General features: G+C 36.3%; 1 protein-coding gene across 5 annotated transcripts in view; it reads left to right on the top strand.

Moving 5' to 3' along the window:
- The window catches only part of NLGN1 (neuroligin 1), a 1,063,794-nt gene that overhangs the window by 257,409 nt on the left and 781,811 nt on the right, over positions 1 to 24,574 (top strand). For 3 of the 5 annotated variants that reach the window (XM_051983187.1, XM_051983186.1, XM_051983190.1), the window contains exon 3: positions 285 to 344. The exons of the other annotated variants lie outside the window; for them this stretch is intronic. In XM_051983187.1, coding sequence (XP_051839147.1) covers positions 285 to 344 — 60 coding nt within the window. The remainder of the gene's footprint in view (positions 1 to 284; positions 345 to 24,574) is intronic. 5 annotated transcript variants of the gene reach the window in all.

The raw sequence follows: 24,574 nt of genomic DNA on the forward strand, positions 1-24,574 counted from the left end.
TTTTTCTCCTCTTTCTACTTGTTTTATTTCCCCCATAGCACGTATGTTTAGGCAGAAATTGGTTCTTAATTCTCATTTCCTACTCAACGCCTTCAAGGAAGATGCATCAGCCTTTCTCCATTTTGCATGTGCAGGCACAAGAAATGGGTGACCTTTGGCACTCAAAAAAATCCAAAAAACAAAAACGCAGGAGTTTTAGATTTAAGTGATCTAGCGGTGTTGCATGCTCCGAGAGTCTGTGATGGAGCTCCATGTTATTTTCTAGTCTTCTATTCATTTTTCAGTAAAAAGAATATCCAAGGAATGTACAAGAAAACCCGGCAAGAAAATTTGTAGAAAAGGAGGTATGTATAAAAGTGGAAACCAAAAACGGGGGAAAAAAGGCTTGGAGAGGAAGAACGAGATAACATATCCAAAGGATGATTTGCTGATATGCTGAAGTGAAAGGTTAGGCAATATCTTATATTTAATGAAGCTCAAGAAGGAATTGAGAGTTGGTGAAAGAGGTGCCTAGTGGAGTATATAACTTCTATAAAGCATTATTCTCTCCCTCTTTGGTTCCCTGGTGATGATTGTAGGGGCAACATCCATATCTTGGCCTTGTGCTTGTTTCAAGGTTGCTGAACATATTTGTGCATTGGCAAAGAAGCAGAGAGGGAGATCTCCTAATGATGGAAAAATGTGTATTCTCTGGATATTTTCTCCACACAAGAGTACTAACCTTCCTGCGGCCTCTTTTTGTCCATTTATGGAAAAAAAAAATGAGTGAGAATGAATAGTCAGTTTTCTGTTTGCTCATAGTTTGCTCTTATGTAAACTTATGTTCCAAGGATAGTGAAATGTTCAAAACATTTTGCCATGGTAATTTGGCCACTGCTGTTGTCAGGTAGTATTTTCCTTCAGACATTATTTAAATCTTGTTGTCAATTCCCAGCAGGAATGGAGATCTTGCAGATTTCGTCCCAAACATTTGCAGATTTTCAAAATTACTCTAACACTTGTATATTTATGTTCAACAACTTAAAACATGGGAAATAACATGATTCAGAAGCTACAATTAAATCAACCTTTAAAGCATCCTCTAGTTAGATTGTGCAAGTGGAGACATTCACAGCTGCAGGCTTGCTGAGACTTAATGTGTCTGAATGTGGCTTGTCCAGACAACATTTTTTTAAAGCTTCCTATTCAGTATATCACCCATACGAGAGTCTGACCTGCTAGGGTGGGAGATACTTGATGTGATCACGTGATTTCAACCATAAGGGTGTAGAAATTTAAGCCAGCTTTGATATCCAGGCATTGGTGACTTGTGTTCTAGTTTTCGCTACTTCAGATCATATTTTATTATGAACAGTTTCAAGGACAGTTCAGATTATTGTGTTCTGCTGATCCACAACTGGATATTGGCCATATTTCCTCCAGACATTTCATCATAAAATTGGTATTTGCAGCAATGTGGTCCAACATGTCTTTTCCCAATGGTACATGCAAATTGAATGGTGGCAGCATGGTACCATTGAAGAAGATAAGTATAGAAGAAACAGGAGTGTTTTGAATAACTAACAACAAAGTGCTTCATTTCTTTCAAGTGAGAACAATTGAAATCATTTTCATGCCTTCTGGTGATGTACAACTCTGATATAGTTTTTAATCGTGTAGTTTATCAAGTATGTGTAATTAGCACAGCAATTTTTTCCTCCTATCACAGAAATGTTGATTCTCAGTCATAAGTAAAGATGTTGGTAAAGGATATATAACTATAAAATATATTATGCAAATATACATGCAGTTAAAATCAAGAAAGAGAGAAGATGGAAGGAGGGGAGAAAAAGAAGAAAAAGAAGAAAGAAGTTGAAGAAGTTGAAGAAGAAGAAGAAGAAGAAGAAGAAGAAGAAGAAGAAGAAGAAGAAGAAGAAGAAGAAGAAGAAGAAGAAGAAGATAAGGAGGAATACTGAGCCCAAAGTAGAGACCATGCTTCATCTTATAAACAAATTTAGGAGATGTTTTCGTCTATTGAAAATTTTTTTTGTCATTAACTTTTCTTTGAATCATTTCTTCAATCCATAATATGCTAGTGCTAGTGAGTATTTGTGTGGGTATCCTTCATTTGCATTGGCAAAGTCACATATTTTTATCAGAGACTTCTTATGACATTAACTTAAGAGACCAGCCTTGCCCCAGTACTTGGAAAACTCCTTCAAGCCTTCTAGTCTAACCCCATACTTGAACAAGTCCCTTGTACTAGAGAATCAGCCTTTAATCACCCAGCTTTCATTTTTAAGCCTCTCATTAATGAGAGAGAAACCTGTTAATTCCCAGGGCACTCATTGGATGATTAGTTAGTTCTAATTTTTTTAGAAAGTGTTTCCTTATATCAAAGCTAATGTGCCTCTTTTGTCCATTGTCCATGGTCCTGCCCTTTGGAATTTCGCAGAACAAACCTAAGTAATGTCCATGTGTCAGCCTTTCCAAACCTGAAGAAAATTTCTGTTCTCTTCTTCCCCCTGGCCCCCTGAGCCTTTTCTCCTCCAGGCTTTCATTAATGCCAACACAAGATGCAGGTCACTTCTATACACAAAATATACATGTGTAAAACATTATATACTTGTACTAATCCTTGGGTACCAGTGTGAAGGCCACTCCACATTCTGTGGTACTATGCTATAACAAAAGAGCTGGGAGGAATGGTATCAGTCTAATTTTCTGCACAAGTGGAGCTTAAGAATGAAATAAACACCACCTATTCCAGACAGAGAATAATAGTGTCTTTTCTTTCAGGCATCAGTAGAATGTCCCCTTATCTTTTTCTAAAGTGACTGTCAAAGCTCTTCTCGGGAAGAGTTGAATGATCATATGCTAATTAGAAAAAAAGAATATTGGAAACTCTAAGTTTTTTATTTGTTTGTTTCTGTTTTGTTGGCAAATTTAGATATTATCCTAACTATCCTATAGAATTTCATCTTCAAATGTTTTGTTGGAATACTCTAACAGACCTGTGTTCATGAGGTGTGTGGGGATTCTCGCTAACTAGGTAAATCTAGCCTATTATACCCATCCTGACTAGATAACCATAGTTCATATCTCTCCAAAAGTCAGTCAGAGACAATCCTGTCAAAATACTGGTGGTTTTCTTCAAATTCTCTTCACATTGTTAGGGTACCAATGGAGCATTCAAACAGTCCACAGAATATTTCTTTCTATCCCTCCATGACAACTCATCTTCTTTACTGCTCAGATGATTCTTTGATGAAAACAGACTGTCTTTTAAAATGGACTTTTTCAGAAAACCACAACTTGAATGAACTAATAAATTCAAGTTTGTTTTAATCTTGTTAGATTGCTTTTGTTAAAGGACCAAAATGACCAGGTGCAAATTATGTCTGCAAATGTATGCCTGCTTATGTACAAAATGGAAGATAGTCTTCTTAAAAGGCCTATTGTGGTATCATATCTATTTAGAAACATACATATATATTATATTTTGTATAGTATATTAATGCATACATGGATATAAATTTTGATCATCTCTATCTTCAGAATTATTTTCTGCTTAATTGGCAAGGGTCTCCTTTGATGCCAAACAGATTTCTCCTCTTTTAAAACATTTCTCAATTGAATTTCTTTTCTCATCTATCTTTTTATCTGTCCCATGAGAATTTTATCCATTTGTTAATTACTTTTTTGGTTCTTCAGTACTCTCTGGCTTAGCCAAATAGAAGGAAAGATTGATACCAAAAGCAGAGATAATTACAATGGCTTACATAATTGGTGAGCAGGAAGTCTTGACACCCCACCCCAATCTTCCTTCCTTCCTTCCTTCCTTCCTTCCTTCCTTCCTTCCTTCTTTCCTTCCTTCCTTCCTTCCTTCCTTCCTTCCTTCCTTCCTTCCTTCCTTCCTTCCTTCCTTCCTTCCTTCCTTCCTTCCTTCCTCCTTCCTTCCTTCCTTCTTTTCTTCCTTCCTTCCTTCCTTCCTCCTTCCTTCCTTCCTTCCTCCCTCCCTCCCTCCCTCCCTTCCTTCCTTCCTTCCTTCCTTCCTTCTTCCTTCCTTCCTTCCTTCCTTCCTTCCTTCCTTCCTTCCTTCCTTTCTATTTTCTTTCTATTTTTTTAATTCTAGAAACATATTTTGATTACTTTTCTGTATTTGATGATATTTTGGGCATATTTGATGCAAATATGGCCCATGTATAGTAAAGGCTAATAGAAAACATGGATGGTTAAAAGTCAGAGATAATGGAAAACAAGCACTATTGTGTACTGGATTATATCCTGGAATTGGAGTCAGGAAGACTTGATTTGGATTCTTTCTTTGCCATTTTGATACTTACTGCTTGTGTGATCTCAGGGAAATCAATTCACCTCTCTTTGCCTCAACTTCTTCACTCCCCAAATGAGGGATTTAGATAGAACAATATCTGGGATTTCCTTATAATTATAAATCTATGATCCAATGACACATTTTAATCAGCAGCTTCAAAATCCACTCAGCATATTTGCCAGTGCTGATTAGGTGACTGAATTAACCAATTAGCAACACTTCTATTTTCTCCAGCTCTGACTTTTGGAAGCACCAACACTAGAATAGAATAACTGGCACTTTTTCCAGGGTATCAACATTTAGAAAGCAGTGATAGTACTCACACATTTCAGCTGCATAGAAACAGCTGAGGTTGGTGACCCAGCTGAACCTACCACACCAAGTCAGTCCCTTCTTAGCAATCACACCAACCCCTTTTAGAATCCTCGATTGAAACGTCATGTGGTTTGGCTATCCCAGGACGCCTGGTATACCAGAGTCCCTTCTTCCATCAGGCTTTGCATCCTTATTGCTCTCCTTCCACACTTAAATAATTGAATCTCTCTTAAGAAGTTGTTTTAAGGGTAGCTTTCCCGCTGCTTCTCTACGGGTGTGTTTTGGGAAGCTTGTCCTAAGCCCTTTCCCCTGGTGGAATGGTTAAAAATCCCAGAGTGGTTTGATGCCATGCACTAGATTGGGCCATCTGCACACAGATCAATCAATCCACGAATATTTATGCAGTTTTCTTCATTTCTTTAAGCATTTGTAGCTCTTTTCTCATCAGTGCTTCCAAAATGAGTACAGTATATGTTATCCTTTATTTTGCTATTTGTTCTCTTCCCCATTTCTTCATTATTTCATAGGATTTTAGATTTAGATGAACAGCCTTGGAATGATTTCTTATACTTTCTTCCATTTTTCTTCCTAGTTTATTTGTAAGGATTCATTTGTTCTTGCTACATTTGATACTTTCTTATACAATATAATGTGGGTTTATTTCAAGAGCTTTTCCATAAAATAAAGCATTTTAGAAGATTTTTTTTAAGATAAGGAAAACAAGCTTTTCCTGAGTATGGCTATAACTCTGATTGTGCTCAGTTTGTGTGCCAGCAAAGAAAAGTAAAGGGTAAATCAGAGTGATTGGAGGAACAATAGTTTCTAAATCTCTGATTTCTCAGATTCTCTGGGTACAACAAGCATGCGTGACAGATATCAGCTGGGAATCTTTGAGCAGAACAGGCAAGAACTGTGTTTATACATAGGCTGGCAGATGGCATCGAGAAATTGTAACTGATCTGGAAGTTGAGTTTTCAAAGACCCACCTAGCAGGAGACTCATTCCCAATACTTTCTATTCACCTCTAGGGTATAACTGGAATGCTATGGGGAACCCTCTTATAGGTAGGTGATGGAGGTTGCACTAGAATTGGGGTCTCTAGTTTCATCCAAGAGGCATATGTGAAGAGTAAACTAGAGACTCATCTACCAAAATAGCTAAGAAATAAAACCAGAGTTCTAAAATGAATGAGTTCAGAAGGCTTAGAAGAAACAGCATCAATCATCCCATTGTTTCCTGACAGATGCCGAGAGTGTCCTGAAGCAGATAATTAAAAGATCATTTGAGTTGTCCAATTCAATTTATTTTTTCACAGACTTCCTTTTCATATGGTAAAATTTGGGGTGAAATTAAAAAAAACCACCCATACAACTAAAATAACTTCATGGTAGAAATTGCCCTCCTTCTACTTTTCCTTTTTATTCCCATCCACGTTCACATCTTGTTTATCTGATGCTGGGCATGATAATTGCTAAATAATTAATTATGTTGTAATTGTATGTTGCTGTGTCTTACCATAGAATATTTTGGTAGGGTTATGTTCCAGTTTCTTTAAAAATGTCTACCTCATTAATAATAGAAGTTCCTAAAAAAGTAGCTTTGTGACTGGCAGATTTTCTTGTCCCTTAGTTTAATTTTTGCCCTCAGATCACAGCAAAGTGGGATTTCTTATTGATGGACACCCTGTCCTTTCTGGGTTTATTCCTATGCCAGTTATGTCAGACTACACAGGAGAGTAGAAACGTGCTTCACTGTGGTCAACTCTATTCTTGTTCAGACTATGTACAAGCTTGTGTTTTTTTTAGAGTTTTTAAAGAAATTGGAAAAACTATTTTTTCTTAAAAATCACATTTATAGCTCATAAAAATGGAATCTTGTTTACATGAATTTCAGTCTTTGGTCAATGTCATTATACAATAATGGTTTATTCCATATTAATTACAAGCTGTCAGATAGAAAATTATGATTACAGATGTATTTGAAATAAAGAACATCATCAATATAGCCAATTCTTCAAGTTTCAATCATAAGATCATTAATTTGGAGCAAAACAGGACCTTAGTAGCCATTTCCTCCAACCCTCTTAATTTACAGATGAGGAAACTGAGACTCTGAAAAAAACTGAAATGTCTTGTTCAGTTCCCATGGATAGCAATGGTCAGATATTATTTGAACCCAGATCCTCTAGCTCTTAATTCTATATTTAGATTTATTACACAACACATGCATGTGTATGTGTGTGTAGTATGTGTGTGTGTGTGTAAGTAATCCTTCTACTATATAGCTTTTTCTCTACCAGAGATAATATATAGATTAGGGGTTCTTAAACCTAAGGTTTGTGAACTAGCTTGTCTTTTAAATACATTGATAATGATTTCCATCTAATTGGTTTCCTTTTAATTCTGCATATTTTAAGCATTTACTATATTATAATGAGAAAGGGTACATTGGCTTTTCTAGTGTGCCAGAGGGCTCTAGGACCCCCAAAAGGTTAAGAACACCTGATGTAGAAGTTGTTTTAGTCATTCCAAATTCATTAACATCAGCTGATACTAATGTCATTTAAATTGATTAACTTCATCTTTTAATGCTGAATTGTCTTGCATTGTATTATAGGTAGTGGCTGAACACAGATATTTGGGAGAAGGGGGTGACTTTAATCCCCCTCCCCTCATCTGTTTTCAAGGGACATTGAGAAATCTCTTCCAATGTTCTGCCTTCTCCTTCTTTCTTTTTTTTTCTTTCTCCTTCTCTGGAAGACTAAAGTGTGTAGGGTTTGGTGGTGGGGAAGGAATCTCTGTTCTTTTTTTCTCCCTCCCTCTGTGCCATTCTGACCAGATGTGATTTCTGTACTTAGAGCCTCAAAGGATCCTTTGAAAATTTGACTCTTCTTTATCAGTCTGAAATTTTGTTCTAAATTACACTCATTTTTCATCCCAATGTGCTTTTATCACTAACATACATCAATCACAGATTCTTCAAGTGCTCTTATCAAACTCCCCTTGCCCTTCCTGAAAATCTGCACCTTTTCCAAACCTCTTTAACTCATTAAGAACACTTGGCTGCAAGCTTGTATACAGAAATAAGGCTTGACTCAATCTATGCCTGCTGGTAGCTTTTTAAAAGCAGCTCTACTGGGAAGCTGTGTTTGGCTACCTTCTCTCTTTCCCCCAAGGTCTTTCTGGAGGCTAGAACAAGAGTGATTTTTTGAAAATGAAATGTAGGTATGCATATATAAAGAATAGACAGAAGACCAAGAGCATGTGAGTAAAATTTTATCATAAATTACAAGACAACATCATTTTACTTTTGCCATAAGTTTCTATCAAATGACCCTTAGAAAAAGAAAAAAAAATGATAGGAACTCTGTCTCTCAATCTATTTATCTATGTATCATCAGATTTGATTACATATATAGGACTTTTCTTGCATGGATTTCATTAGGTTAAATGTAATGTCTTTTAGGCTTATGTATTGTGGAATACCATATATTGCAGTACTCATTTTGCCAAAAAATTCATATTTCACTCCCACAATCATTAAGAGGTCATTGTGCAATGGGTAAAGAACCCGAGTTCTAAACTCACTTTAGCTTTTGGAACTTTGATTCATAAGGGACTGTGTCCTCCAGTTCTTTTTTCATTTTATGAGTGGGAAAATGAGACTCAGAAATATAACTGGAATTAGAGCACAGGTTTTCTATCCTCTGGCTCATTCAAAGCCCCTTACTAGTCTATGGTAAGAGTTCTTAATCTGGAATTCTTTGAACATATACACACAGAGAGAGGTATATTAAAGAAGTATATTGAAGGGGTGTGTGTGTATATACATATATATATGTATATACACACACACACAAACACACATATATATACACATACATGCACACATATACATATACATCTTTTGCCAATGTAATCCTAGCAATGGAATTATTGGGCCAGAAGGTATGAGTTGCTGAATAACTATGTTTTGCTACATTTTGCTTCAAAATATTTGTATATTCAGGTCTATCAATAATGTATCAGAGTATCTGGTGCCCCACACTAATCATTTTTATTTGTTGATAAAATTTGCAAAAAGAAACCAGGAACTTCAGGGTCTAATGTTTTGCCTTTTATATCATGGCTTGTAATGTAAAGGAGTATAATTTGTTGCTTAATTTGTAAATCAGCCTACAAATATTAAGTGCTTACTTTGTTCAAGACTTTGTGTTAAGTGCTGGGGATATAGTACACATTCAGACTAATTCAACTAATTATCTGCCCTTCATTCTAAAGAAGGAAGATAATAACATTTAAGAGAGAATCAAAGGTGGAACAAGGAAGAGGTATTTTTCTTTTCTTTTTTTAACTTTTTATTGACAGAACCCATGCCAGGGTAATTTTTTACAACATTATCCCTTGCACTCGCTTCTGTTCCGATTTTTCCCCTCCCTTCCTCCATCCCCTCCCCCAGATGGCAAGCAGTCCTATACATGTTAAATATGTCACAGTATAGATATAATGTATGTGTGCAGAACTGAACAGTTCAAAGAGGTATTTTTCAAAGCATAATGGCAAAGTCTGACAATCAGAAACAGAGTTTAGAGAAGAAAAATGGATGCATAGCCAAGTACTTTCCTCCAAATGGAGATCTTTGGAGAAATTGACCAATGGTAGGCTTTGGACTCCAGATGTTCTGGGGTGGGACACACAGTGATGAACTCCATAGATTCAGGAGTACAATTAGAAGGGTAAAAAAGTAATGGGTATTGAAGATACATTCATAATTAATTAATGACAAAATTAAAGCACTGGGTATAATAACAACTATAATAGCAGCAATCAGAATAGGACTTGGTAGATTGGGATTCAGTGTGCAGTTATGCAAAAAGAAATAGAGTTAGATGACCTGGTCCTTAGTGTCTGTGCTGGTCTGATTTTGGTGAAGGAGCCAAACTCTCCTGGTCTCAGGCAGTTTCTTCCTCTATTCAAAGAGGACATTGTGTAAGTCAAAGGAAGCACTTTTTGTAGATTCTTCCATAAATGTAGAATATAATTGAATATCAATCAACAGACACATATAAAGAGCCTAGTGTGTGCTAGGAATATGTACCAGACATTGTGGGGATAAAAACAGAAGTATAATCATGTCTGCTCTCAAGGAACTTATGCTCTAATGGGGAGACAACATAGATGTGTAGTTATATCTGAAACACAAAAGAGATCTAAAGTCCCCTTTTGAAGGAAGACACCAGAAGCAGGGAGGAATGAGGCCGGCCTCCTACTAAAGGTGGAGTCTTGAAGGACATCAGGGATTCCAAGTGACTGGGGTGAGGAGAGATTCCATGTAAACTGAACTTAGAAGGGAAGGCTCCATGGTATGACAAGGCTTATCTTTGTTTTACAGATGAGGGAACTGAGTGAGGTAAAGAGAGGACAAATGGATTGTCCTAGATTACAAAATACGTATTAAGGAAGGAATGGGATTTAGACCGAAGTCTCCCCCACCTCAAGTGCAGCATTAAGTACTATAATATTGTCTTGTTGAGTGAGAACAAAGAATTAATGTCTTTGGTGCTTTGGGAAATAAAATCATTATATTTCATAGCTTGTTCTATTTTTTCCTTTTCCCCTCTTATCTTCCTTCTCTATTCCTCCTCCTCTCTCTTTCTTCTCTTTTTCCTCCTCTTCTTCCTTTTCCTCCTCCATCTCTTTTCTTCCTACTCTCCTACTTCTTTTGCTTTTTTTTCTTTTTCCACTTCTTCATCCTCTTCCTCTGTACTTTTTGTCTCTTCTTTCTCTTCTCCTTTTTTCCCCTTCTCCTTTTTCCCTTCTTCTCCATCTCTCTTCTTCCTTCTCCTCCTCCTTACTCATCCCTCATCTCAGTGAATAGAACATACCTGTTCCAAGATTACTTACTATAACTGTATGACTTTGGGCAGGTCACTTCTGTTTGAGTCAGTTTTCCCATTGGAAAAACGGAGCTAATAGAACCTACCATACAGTGTTGTTAAGTAGATCAAATGAAAGAATAATTGTATTAGTGCAATGCCTGGCACATAGAAAGTAGGAGGGAATAAAAGCAGTCTTATAATTCATCTCATTCTGTGATGAACACTATTTAAATTTAAAATTTTTAGCAGTTCACATTATGCATTTTGTCTTAGAGAATGGTAATTCAAGGAAATTCAAAGAAGGAAGCTTTTTTTGGCACCCTACAGTAATGCCATGAAGAAAATATTAAGCAACTTAATTTTGAACTGTTCAAGTGAGGTCCAGAAGGATTTTCTTATTTTATCTCAAGGAGATTGTCTCTTATTTCAAAGTATCATATACATGATACCAGATAGATTGAAAACTAACAATTCAGTTTTTAAAAAAGACAGAATAAGTTATGGCTCTTTCATTTAATCAGTATAGTTAACTCTTTCTGTGGAACCCTCCCCCACTCCATCCTCAATTCAAAGATCTGGAACTCATCTGTAATTTAGAAAACTGTTTGAGCCCAGAGAAGCACTCTTGCTCATAATTAAAAGTTTCTTCCAACTTCAAGGCTAACCATCTACCTACCACAACACCATCTTTATTTACAAATAATTGAATATTAGACATTGTGAGATCAATTATTCACATTTCTTTTCTTTTTTCCTTTCTTTCCTTCCTTCTATCTTTCTTTGTTTCCCTGCTTCCTTCCTTTCTCAGATTTGAACTTTCTGTACAGATGTCACCTATTATTTATTAATCTTCCAGTTCATTGAGAGCAAGACCTTTTCCAGTCTTCTGATTTTTTTTGTATCCCCATTATTTAGCACAATGCTTGGTACATAGTACAGAATAAATAATTGATAATTGACTGATTAATTAATTGACTTGAAGTCAGGAGTAATTAAAACTTTAGCCTCTTGAAAATACTTGGCTATATGTCCTCAGTTTAAGTTCATTTTTGTCAGATTAGGTATTTCAACAAAGGCCTTCTAAAGAGAAATTTCAATTTAAGAACTATTTATGTATTTACTGTAATTCTCTTCATCTGGTATGTATGTAATTATAGCATTAGAGCATTTAATTACAGCCGGTGTTGGTGAAGCATGGTAAGTAAGTTAAGTAAGTGTTGTAAAAGTCTGCTGCTAAAAATGGCAGACAATGAGAAGAGGGTCATCCTCTTGTAGGGTATTATTTTCAAAACTAGAAAATGCATTTAATCAACATCAGTCTTAAAAAGATCTTCTTTGTTCTGAAGAGAGGAAAGCTTTGGCTGGATAAGACTTGATATAGAGGAAGGAAGAGACCCTTTCTGTTCTCATTCATGCCCTTCATGGGCAATGAGTGATTGTAATGGCCAGTCTCTGGAGCAAATCCCCTCTCCTTTTTTCCTCAGGCTACAAGCTATCACCAGTTATCTAGCACCTATTCTGCACCTACTAATGTCCTAAGACTAGGACTTCAAGGACTAAAGGAAAGACACCTCTGTCCCCAAGGAACTTCCATTCTAACAAAGGAAATGCTATCTGTGTGTGTGTGTGTGTGTGTGTGTGTGTGTGTGTATGTTTTTAGAATACATAGCCTTCAAGTTTGGGGTTGCACCTAACATCTACAGGAAACATCCCTGAACTTTGAATCAGAAGTCTGGATTTGCATCTAGCTCTGATATGTACAAGTTCTATAGCATTTTGGAGCCCTGCTTTGCTCATCTATAAACTAGGGGGAAGTTTTATATGATTGATCTCACAGCATTGTTGTAAAGAAAGTTCTTAGTAAAATTTAAAGATGTGTAAGTTGGATCATCCCACCCATCCCCCATTCCATCAGGATAATGATTTCCCTCATATAGCTATTGTTACTGGGTGGCTAGATAGAGCATTAGATAGCACACTGGACTTGGAATCAGGGAGACTCTTCTTTGTGAGTTTAAATCCAGCCTCAGATACTTAGTAGTTGTGGACACTAGACAAGTCACTCAAACCTATTTGTCTGTTTTCTTACGTATAAAATGACCTGAAGAAGGAAACCAATGGTAAATCATTCCACTATCTTTGACAGAAAACCTCAAATGGGATCATGAAGAGATGGACAGGATTGAAAAAAAAAGTAATCAACAGTAATAATAATAGTATTAGTCATTTTTTCCATGGAGTTCATATAGAAGTGATTTACTGACAAATCCCCATTTTACCATTATTCTTCTATGTTTAATATTCAACTGGTTTCCCCAGGAAAATATAGTTAAATGGAAGTCTAAGATGAAAACTTCTTGGTGGGGTCACTGAGAGCATCTTTAGGAAAAATGCTATAACAGACCAGAAAGAGGACATGGACGGAATCCTGTTCTTACTCTTCCTTGAATATGACACTCTGTCTCTGGGCTCCATGTCTTTTCATCAGTTGTCACCAATGTATCAAATTCTGTCCCCTCTCACCTTAGTCTCCTGGCTTTTACTTAGAATCTTGATTTTTCTGCAAGAAACTTTCCCCACTCTTTCCCCATCCCTCCCATGGCTTCTGATGTTACCATCCTTCTGAAATTACCTTATATCTCCTTTATAAATTTCACATGTGCCTAGTTTGTATGTTGTCTCCTCCAATTAGAATGTGAGCTTATTGAGGGGAGGGATTATTCTTCCTTTGCTTTGTATTCCCAGTGCTTAGCACAGTACCTGGCACATGAGGGATTATTAATGAATGCTTGCTGACAGTGATGGTGAGCTTGTTTTCCTATTGACTAGGTCTTTTTATTTTTAATAATTTTTCATTCCATACATATTAGAGATTATGAGTTTTCAAGACAGTGACATCTATTAAAATGTTAATTATATGAAGACAGGCTTTCTCAAGAGAGGAGAGTTGGGAAACAGTGGTAGAGTTGCCAGATATGCATATTCCCTTTGGAGTTTTGTCCATATCTGAGCCTTGCAGTGTAACCACTGGAACCAGAGAAAGGTGTGATGAGAATGGCATAAGGATGGCAGTGATGAACGCAACACATAATACCTTATGTTCTTATAAACCTTTACATTTTATAATTTTTTACATACCTTTTTCCATTTGATCCTCCTAGGGATCTTGTGATGTGAGTACCAATACTATGCTCATTTTTAGGGGGAGGAAACTGAGGGTTGGAGACTGTATGCCCAGGGCCACACAGAAGCTTCTGGTAAGGATTTTGAATTTAAGACTTTGATTCCACTCTCATCAGGAAGAAGCTTAAGCCTCTATAGTGAATTCTGCTTTTCTCTTTCTTGATTCCAAGTCTCATTGTCTGAGCCAGCTATCCCAACCACTAGTATGACTGGAACAATGGACATATATGTGTGTGTATTATAATATATATTTGTATACATGCATGTATTCGATAATGACTGGAACAATTGGTATATGTGTTTATTATAATACACATTTGTATACATGCATTTATTCAATAATGATGAACAATTGATGTGTGTGGACATATATTATAAAATTTGTATACATGCATGTATTGTATAAATATGTATACATTTATGCATCCACACATTTATGAGATACACACAAATATAAATATATAAAGAGAAAGATATACATACATAGAGATATGCATACAAATATATGTATATTTAGTGATAAATATATGTGTGTGTGTGTGTGTGTATACATATAGGAGGAGAAAGAGAGATACCAAGAGAAACATAGAGGGATGAGATTTGTCACCTGTTACTCAGAAGAAAGCTCACTGAGAACCTTGACTGTCCCTCTTTGTGTTTTCATCCCTATAGTTTAGTACAGTGCTACTTGACTCATTGGAAGCATTTACTAAAGCTACTCATTAACTAGGGCAGCTACATGATGCTATTGGTCCCATGTCTTTTAGTGAGATCTTGCCTACTCATCTTGTCCTGCTAGAGTCATGAAAAGTCCTTCTCTTTATTCTGGCAAATCTACAAAAGTTCAAGGCCATAAACATGCATCTTTGCTAACAAGTGAAGACACATTAGACAAAGTGACAAAATACACAAAAGAATATCTGGGAGTGGATGGAGATATGAATCAGGATTTGAGTCTTTGGCCTAGAATCCAGTGTATGGTGTAGCAAAAAACATTACTGAACACACATTTCTGTTTTCATCCTGGTGATGAACAAAGCTAGTCCAAGTCCTAGCCCTAGGTAGTTCTGGGCTGCTGCCAATTCAGGTCTGCTGGAACACTAATTGCTTCCAAAATTTGTTTACTGTTGTTAGTTCCAAGCCTGGGCTCCCAACTGCCCCCCACCCCAGCTCTGGCCTGTGTTGTATTTGTGATCTGCAGCCATGCTACCCTTGGGCATCTTTCACTTGTCGTGAGATCCTTACTGTGGAGCAGGAAACAACTAACTTTCTGGCCATCTCATTCCACCCCCTTATTTTCTAATTAAGGAGAATGAAGCAAGTTGGTTAAATGACTTGCCCAGGATTATAGTGATGGTGTCAAAGATGGGATCTGAACCAAGGATATTTGGCTCCAAAGGCAAGCTTCCCTCCACAGCAGCACACTTCCTAGTTCCCTCTTTCATATCAGCACTTTTCTATTTATGCCCCAAAGTTTCTTCATCTAGTTTTTGTGTCATCCTATCAAAGTCTTGATCTTATCTCTTTTACTCTATTCTAAAGATTTCTGTGGCTCAAGGTCTCCAATTCTATCCTATCCATCATCTTGACCTACTTCTCCGTGTTTTATTTGCCCAAGTTAGATACATTAGCTGGTTAGTTAACAAGCACATATTACGTGCTTATTATATCACAGACATTATGCTAAGTGCAGTGGATGTTTAAAAAGGCAGAATCATGGTCCCCGATTTCAAGGCACCTATCTTTTCACAGAGAAGACAACATACAAATAACTATATATTTCAGATATATGCAGTGGAAATAAAAAGTTATTTAGAAGGGAAAGAAACAACTAATGGTAGGGACAAGGGAAGAAGGCTATGAAAAGCCTTTTATAGATGAGATCTGCATCTTAAAGGAACTCAGGGAAGCTAATAAGAAGGGAGAGTCCCACAATCATGGGGGACAGCTGGTGACAAGGCAAAGAATTTGGGAGATGAAGTTGGTTTGCATTGGAGGAATCACAAGATGGCCACGATTGCTAGATTGTAGAAGTGTGAAAAATAGGAGAAGAGGCCTAGTTGTGAAAGGCTTTAAAACCTAACAGTTGATTTATATTTGATCCTTTGAGGAAGTACTAGTGTTATTGAATAAGGGGTGTCATGGTTAAAACTATGCTTTAGGAAAACCACATCAGCAGCTGAGAGGATTGGATAGGACTGGGGAGACTCTTGATTGGGGAGCCTAATCAGCAGACTAAATAATCAAGGGCTGAGATAATGAAGGCCTTCAACAGAATAATGTGTTTGTAAACATAAAAGGGTGACATATGCCAGAGGTGTTGTGAATGTAAAAACTATGAGATGGAGACAGATTGGTTGTGTGAAGGGATTGGAGATTTGGAGAAGGAGCCAGTGGTAATGACTAGTCCTGCCATTGAGAATATCTTATCTCTCTTTTAACCCTGATCTCTATTGCTTGTAATATTTGGGCACCATTTTCATTTTCTCACTGTTTTCTGTATTCAATTCATGTTCACTAGAAGAATAGTTTAAGGCTATTCCTTCCTTTTCAGAAGCCCATATTTTTCATTTGTTGTTATAATTTCTCATCTTGGATGTCTTCTTAGATGTTCTATGATCTTATTTATATCATTGTTCAATCTGAAACTTCAGCAGGTGTCTCCTCATTTAAAAATTCATGCTTTCTTTTGGGTTACCTGTTAGTAATATATTTGTTTTCTGTTTGAAGAAACTCAACTCTTAGGTAACTGTCTTCTCTAGAATTCCTTGAAAGAGAGAGGAACTGAGCTAGCCAGTTCCATCTTCATCCTGAGGTACCCTTTTCCAGGCTTTCCTCACTTCGGAGATTTTCCTATGATCTTTTAATTTGGGTCCTGCAGTGTTTGAACTAATTCACACAATTAAGCCATCTCACCCTTGGTTCTCAGCAAGAGTCGTATGAGGGACATTTTCTTTGAGGGTCTGTTTGTTATCTTCAAGGACACAGATAGAACTCATTCTCTACTACCTTCTGTGTACATACTCCCGTCCTGGTGTGTCAATTCCAGCCTGCTGCTCTTTGAGTGGACAGAGAGGTTGTATGTGAACAACTTGAAATTAGACTGCCTAAAGTAAGGTATAAAAACATTAAAATTCTCTGCAATGATAATTGTTGCTGCATTTTATTTTTATACCTCTTTCTTTCCAAAAACCATGAACTGCTCATTGTAGAAGAGAGAAGGTGCTTATGTGACCATGGGTCGCATTATCAGAATGCTCTTAATGGTACTTTAAGCTCTTAATTCTTAAGCTTTAATAATTTAGGATGAAGTTAGGATAGAAACAACTTATAAATGGCATATAAGGGTAATACATTTATCTCTTACCTTCTCAGAGCTGATATTTTCTAGCCACAGGGCTCAATTTGTCTTATAGTCCAAAGATGCCATTTTGGGGGATTTGAAATTTGAATTAAAGGTATATGGTAGCCCTGATTCAGTTTTGTTATCTCTGATTAGTGAATTTGTTTTAAAATGCTTTATCCCTTTTTTCTACCATATCTGAACTCAATTTATTAAAGCTTTCATATTTTATTGATATGTTTCATTTTGATACTTACCACCTTCATTTCTGAATACATTTTCACTCTATTTACTATCAAATGACCTATCCCTTATAATAAATAATTTCTTTAAAATGACAGAAAAAAGGATTTCAAAAACTAGCTAATATATCAAGATAATTTGACAGTTTATGTAACATTGGGCAACCATATTTCCCCACCTCCATGAACAGTAGAGGTACATTTTTTAAATTCTTCTTTAGGAGCTAGCTTAGTCATTCTAACAGCCTTCAATTCCTTCTGCTCTTGTTATTGCTGTTAGTGGTATCTTTGTTTACATTGCTCTAGTTTCTGTGTATATTGTTTTCTTGGTTCTGTTCATTGTCTCTCTTTTTTAGTTCATATAAATCTACCAATCATCTAAATTCTTTTTATGAGTCATTTTTAATGGTGCAGTCATGTCCTCCTACATTCATGTGCCACTCTGTATTCAGCCATTCTCCAATTAATTGATATGTGCCCAAATTATGTAAGTTTGAAAGTTTAAAAGAACTCAATGATAATGCTCTATAGAAATGTAAATATTCATTCTTGTACTTTTCTACTTCAAAATCACTTGCTTCATTCTTCATAAGTATACCACAATACTTGGAGCAAAGTAGATATTTAATAAAAGTTTGTTGATTATTTGGTTATTCTGAGACTGTGTGTGTGTGTGTGTGTGTGTGTCCCTCTCCCTCCTTCTCCTCTCTCTTTCTCTGCATTAGTACAAATAGAAATTTCTGTTGTCTTTGTAAATAGTTGGTGCCTTAAATGACTGTCCCCCTTAAAAAAATACCATTCTGTGGCCAAACTTCCAGTGATGGACAACTCTTAAGGATTAGTAAGATTAGTACCTCTGCTGCCAGTGATAGTCATATGGTTGCTTGTGGATCTAGAAAAGATAACTGACTTCCCCAGGATCACATAGCCAGTATGTGCCAAAGAACATCTTGAAACCCAGAACTTAGTGACTCCAACCAAAGTAGTCCTCCCCTAACCAGTATACCACCTGACTCCTGATTCCTGTTAATACCAACATTCTATTATTTTGTATGTGCAAGAATATGGAGAATTCAGTGTTTTTAAAAATATAAATGTTTGATTCAAGTTTTACATCAAAATGAATTTTCAGAAAAGAGTAAAATGTATGAAAACTGTGCTTGAGGATATGTATAATTTGGGTACCTTTAGAATGAGTTCCTGTGCTTCTATTATTTATTAGGAGAACATCAGTGCTGGAAGACTCCTTCGAGATCATCTATTTTAATATTCTTTTGATTTTTTTTTTGTATCTGAGGAAACTGAGGTTTAGAGCTATGAAATGAAAAAAGCCAAATGTCAATCCTAACTAGGATTCCAGTCTAAATCTTCATCTCTCTTTTATCAGTGATTAGCATTGGACTAGAAAAAGAAGCCAAAGGCACTATCTTGAGATGTAGTTGTACATCCAAATCTGCACTCAAATTGCTGTAAGGCTTAAAGCAAGTCATTCAAATTGTTTTCCCATCATGTTATTATCTTGAAAGTAGTGACCTTCTGGCCAGTCAATCAATAAATAAGGACAATGTGTTAGTCTCAGTGCTAAGCCTTGGGGATACAAATGGAGGCAAAAGACAATTCTAGCTTTTAAAAATCTTAGAATGTAATGGAGGAGAGAAGAACTGCATACATATGTTCAAAGCAAGCTATATAGAGAACAAATAGGGAATAACTAAGAGAAGGAAAGCAATAAAAGGGATTGTGAAAACTTTCCAGTGGAAGATGGTATTTTAGTTGGAACTTAAAGGAAAACAAGAAAGATAGTAAATAGTGATGAAGATGGAGAACATTCCAGGCCTGGAGGATAATCACAGAAAATGCCTGGGGTTGAGCCATAGAATGTCTTACTTGGACAGTGAGGAGGCAGAGTGAATAGAATGTGGGACCTGGAGTCAGGAAGGCTTATTTCCCTGAATTCAAATCTGTTCTCAGTCACTTAGTAGCTGTGTGACTCTGGGAAGTCCTTCACCCTATTTTCCTTAGTTTTCTCATCTGTAAAATAGCTGGAGAAAGAAATGGCAACACTCTAGTATCTCTGTTAAGAAAATCCCAAATATGGTTATGAAGAATTGGACTGGACTGAAAGGACTAAGCAGCAACAAAAACAGCAGATTGAGATGATGTGCTATGGAGTAAGATGTGAGAAGCCTGGTAAAGGAGGAGGGAGTAAGTTATCAAGGGCTTTGTGTGCCATGCAAAGGATTTTGTATTTGACTCTAAAGATGATAGGGAGGCACTGGAAGTTATAGAGGGAGAGTGATATGGGTAGACCTGTGATTTAGGAAGAGCACTTTAGTGACTGAAGGAAAGATGATTTGGATTGGGGAGAGATTGGAGCCAGGCTGAATTGCCAGCAGGCTACTGAGTTGATCATCTACACCTGTCAACTTTCAAATTCATAGGGGATTGTAGTGACATGGAAAAGTTCTAGTGTCTCGTGTGTCATCATAGGCTTTCCAATGAAGGCATAATAGGTAACATGCTGGTCTCATAACCTCAGGGCCTGCCGATGATATCATCTGATTCTGTGATTCTGAGCAGGTCACTTAACTTTTTAATTTTTAGGCAGTTTTCTGAGACTGTTACATTCTAGGATCTAGACAATGAGCATTCATAAAACCCTTACTGTATTTCAGGCACTGTCCTAAATGTCACTGCCCTCAAGGAGCCCCTGGTTTAGGGAAGGCAGCAGACAATTACTGTGCCTCAGTAGGAGCATCTCAGTGGAAGTTGACAGAGCTCAATATGTGAAGACAGAAGGCCAGGAATGGAGTTAGTTTTGTTTCTTATTAACCCCAAAACTTATTTTTCCCATCTCTAAAATGAGATGAATTATGGTTATGCTATCTTCCTTATAGATCATTGTGAGGATCACTGTGAGAAAATGTTTAGAAAATGTACTTTGTGGCTCTAATACTCTGTACAAACAGTGGGCATCCCTATGCTATGTTTATAAAGGCCTAACAAGAAGCTCAATTGTGTGCTTATTGGGATCATTGATTTAGTTTTGGAAGGAACCTCAGAGATAATGTAGTCCAAACCCCTAATTTTGAGGGAATAGTAGACTGAGGCTCATGATGATTATGAATTGCCAAAAGGGCACACAGGTAATATAGAGCAGAGGTGAAATTTGAATTCATATTGTCTTACTCTATATACAATTCTCTTTCTTCTTTACTTTGAGGGTTGGCTATTTTGAACTTGATTTAATTAATATATATATTCCAGAACCTTGATATTACTGATGTGGGTTTTTTAAAAAAATATGTCTTCAGTCAAATGGATCCATTCACATTGGGTAACTCATACATATCTTTCCATAAATTCACCAAAGGATCCATGCCACATTCTAGCGACTTTTCCTCTTTTAATATTTAATGGACATGAGTTTTGTTTACATAATATCAAAAAGATATGGTCATTGAATTGGCTTTAAAAATGATTGGACGACAAAACTGCCTAGAGTTTTTGGCTTTCAATAGAAGCAATCTTGGCTATGCACTTGAGTTGTAGCTACAGTCCATTCAGAGAGGCAGATTAGAATAGGTCCTTGGAAAAGAAATTGGAGTATCGAGTGTTTAAAATCCATCTTCCCTGTGGGGTCATAAGGAGGTGACTGAAGCTCAGTTTCCCATCTGTAAAATGGCCCGTAATGTATGTATTTCTCAAGGTCATTGGTAGACTCAAAGGAGTTAATGTATGCACATATGTATGTATGTAAACATGCAGGTGCACATGTGTGTAGGTGTCCTTGTGTGTATTTACATATCTTGAATACCATATAGATCGCAGTTTATATTCATTCAGATATTTCATGATGCATCCGGTGTGCAGAGCACTCTGCTAAACACTATAAGGTTAAAAAAAATGTACAAAGACATAGACTCTGCCCTCAGAGAGCTCACACTGTCATATTCTGCCTGAATTACAATATTCATCCTAAATTATAAAAAGTAATCTTTCTGTCAGGGACCATGTAGATGTTTGAAGGTGACTGTCAAATCAATTTATATGAAAAACACAAACTGAATTAATGAGAGACTGTTTTGGGGGAAAATGTAAATGAAGATGATATTTGGTACTGTTTTTCATTTAACAAAGTATTATAATAACTCTTGAAATGCTCATGGAATATATCATGTTCATATTGGTATAAAGCATGACATAAGTATCGTATAAGCTCTGTTACTAAAGTTTCCTGCCATCTATTGTCACTCCCCACTCCTCAGTTTTACTTTTAACTTTGGGAATAATAATCAAATTCAGTGTTCTCATTTCATGGAAAAGGTGAGTCACTAAATAGCCCCATTGCTTGTTTAATTTCTTGGGCTGAAATAGCCTTCCCTGATTCCCATTCCTCCATATTCACTATTTTCTTTTCCTTGAAGATAGGGCTATTTTGTTTTCTGTTGTTGCATTCCCAGGATTTAGGGATTGGTAAGAGTAAGCAATTAGTTAATACTTTTCATTCACTTCTCTTACTGTGCTATGAAGAAATGAATTGAGGATTTATATCTTTCTATCCTCAAAATACTTCATAGGAAACCTCAACATATTCTTTAAATGCTAAGATGTGTATTGAACTCCATTCAACCTCATCCCATTCCACATCTGCCATATTTCTGAATTCTAGGTTGGTTGATTCCACTAAAATTAAAGTTGCTACTACTCTGAACCACCATGGGTCCAGAGACCAATCAATGGTGACCCTATACTGACAACTCACTTTTCAAAACCTTTTTTTTTATTATTTTCTTTTATTTATGGTAATACACATACATTAATTTTTAAAAACATTCTTTCTGAATCACATTGGGAGAGAAAAATAAGAACAGAAAGGAAAGACTACGAGAAAGGCGGGAAAACAGAGGAAAAAGGGAAAAAAGTAAACATGGCATATGGTGCTTTACATTTATTGTTCAGAATCCTCTCTTTGGATGCAAATGGCATTTTCTATCCAAAATTTATTGGAATTGCCTTGGATCACTGACCCACTGAGAAGAACTGAGCTTTTCATAGTTAATCATATCACAATCTTTCTATTTCTGTACACACTGTATTCCTGGTTCTCTTTGTTTCATTCAGCATCAGTTCATGTAAATCTTTCTAAGCCTTTCTAAAATCAGCTTCATCATTTTTATGAAACAATAATATTCCATTACATAAATGATGGACAGAAACAGCTACACCCAAAGAAGGAACACTGGGAATTGAATGTGAACTATTTGCATTTTTGATTTTCTTCCCGAGTTATTTTTACCTTCTGAATCCAATTCTCCCTGTGCAGCGGGAGATATGTATTGTATCTAGGATATACTGCAACATATTTAACATATATAGGACTGCTTGCCATCTTGGGGGGGGTGGAGGGAGGGAGGGGAAAAAACGAAACATAAGCGAGTGCAAGGGATAATGTTGTAAAAAAAATTATCCTGGCATGGATTCTGTCAATACAAAGTTATTATTAAATAAAATAAAATTTAAATTAAAAAAAATAATATTCCATTACTTTCATATACTATAACTTATTCTAATCCTAACCTTAATCCACCTCTTGACTCTAACCACAATTGATGAGCATCTACTTATTTTTTTAATGCTTTGACATCATACAAAGAGCTGTTATATATGTTTAACCTATATTGGATTACTTGCTGTCTAGGGGAAGAGTTGGGAGGAGAGAGGGAGAAAAATTTCGAACACAAGGTTCAGTAAAGGTGAATATCAAAAACTATCTTTCCATGTACTTTGAAAATAAAAAAGCTACTATTATTATTATTATTTTTAAAAGAGCTGCTACAAACATTTTTGGACATATAGGTCATTTTTCCCTCCATTATTTCTTTGGAGTAGACCTAGTAGCAGCACTCCTAGATCAAAGGGTATGCCCAGTTTGATAACCCTTTGGGCTATCCCAAATTGATCCCAGAATGATTGGATCTATTCACAACTCCATCAGCAATGTATTAGCATCCCAGTTTTCCCATATCCCCTCCAACATTTGTCATTATCTTTTCCTGTCATCTTAGCCAATCTGAGAGGTGTGAAGTGGTATCTCAGAGTTGTCTTAATTTACATTTCTCTAGTCAATTAACACACTTTTAAAAGAAACATGATGCAAACTGAAGTTAAATTATGGACAGGCACATTGAAATAAGTTTTCAGTATTCCCTGGATCTAAGCATAATCTTTGGAACTCGAATATTCAAAATAGTCCAATAAGTCTGGGATCACCTTGATATGAGTACTTCTTCCACTGATGGGACTCTTGCTCCATCCATGGCAGCAGTTTCTGTAGCACACTTCTGCATGTATACCCATTGATTTTCTCCCCCAATGGTCAGGGAGTCTTCCTTGTCTTCTCTTGATATCATAAAGATGCCAATGGAGCCCTCAGTATTATCACTTGATTCTGTTACATCACCAGCCCCTTGTCACGTTTTACGTATGTTCTTCACAGATAGCGTCTTCTACATTGCTTCTCTTCTCTCTCTTCTCTCTCTCTCTCTTTCTCTCTCTCTCTCTCTCTCTCTCTCTCTCTCTTTCTCTGTGTGTATGTGTGTGTGTGTGTGTGTGTGTTTGAATCTTCTTATAACCATCCTGTGATATCTTTTCATTGCTGAATCCTCAATTTCAATTCTTTAGTAGGAATCAAAGTGATTTTTAAAAATTGAGCACTGATAAGGTGCCAAGCATTAAATATACCATGACTTGTGACCATTTGATACACCAGAAAAAAATGTTGGTATTAAAATTCTTTTAAATTTTTGTTTGAAGGACAAATTTGTAGTTATTTTAGACGTTTTGACATTTTCCAAAAGCTCTTCCTCTTAAACTCTGGGTCTGACTCATTGTTCATTTGCATTGTCTAATCACTATTTTCTCTCCTCTCCCTTTCTCCCTCTCTCCTTCCTCTCATTCTTTTCTCTTGTTCCCTCCCTCCCTCCCCATATATCAACTACCATTTATCTATTATCTTTCTAGATATATTTCTATCAAACATAATCATATTTCTGAAAATATTTTTCTATATAGATATACCTCTATTACCTTATCTTTCATCTATATAGATATTTTCCTCTAGCTTTTATCTTTCTAGATCTGGATCACCTTCCCATCTACTCATATAATCTGTCTTGATGCATCTTTGTCTTCTAACTATATTTCTCTCCACTCATCATCCATCTAGATGTATCTCTATCAAGATTCATATTTATCCACCATTTTTCTCAATATTCTTCTATCAGTTTCTCATCTGT

Source organism: Antechinus flavipes, chromosome 3 (genome assembly GCF_016432865.1).
Source record: "Antechinus flavipes isolate AdamAnt ecotype Samford, QLD, Australia chromosome 3, AdamAnt_v2, whole genome shotgun sequence".
NCBI lineage: Eukaryota > Metazoa > Chordata > Mammalia > Dasyuromorphia > Dasyuridae > Antechinus > Antechinus flavipes.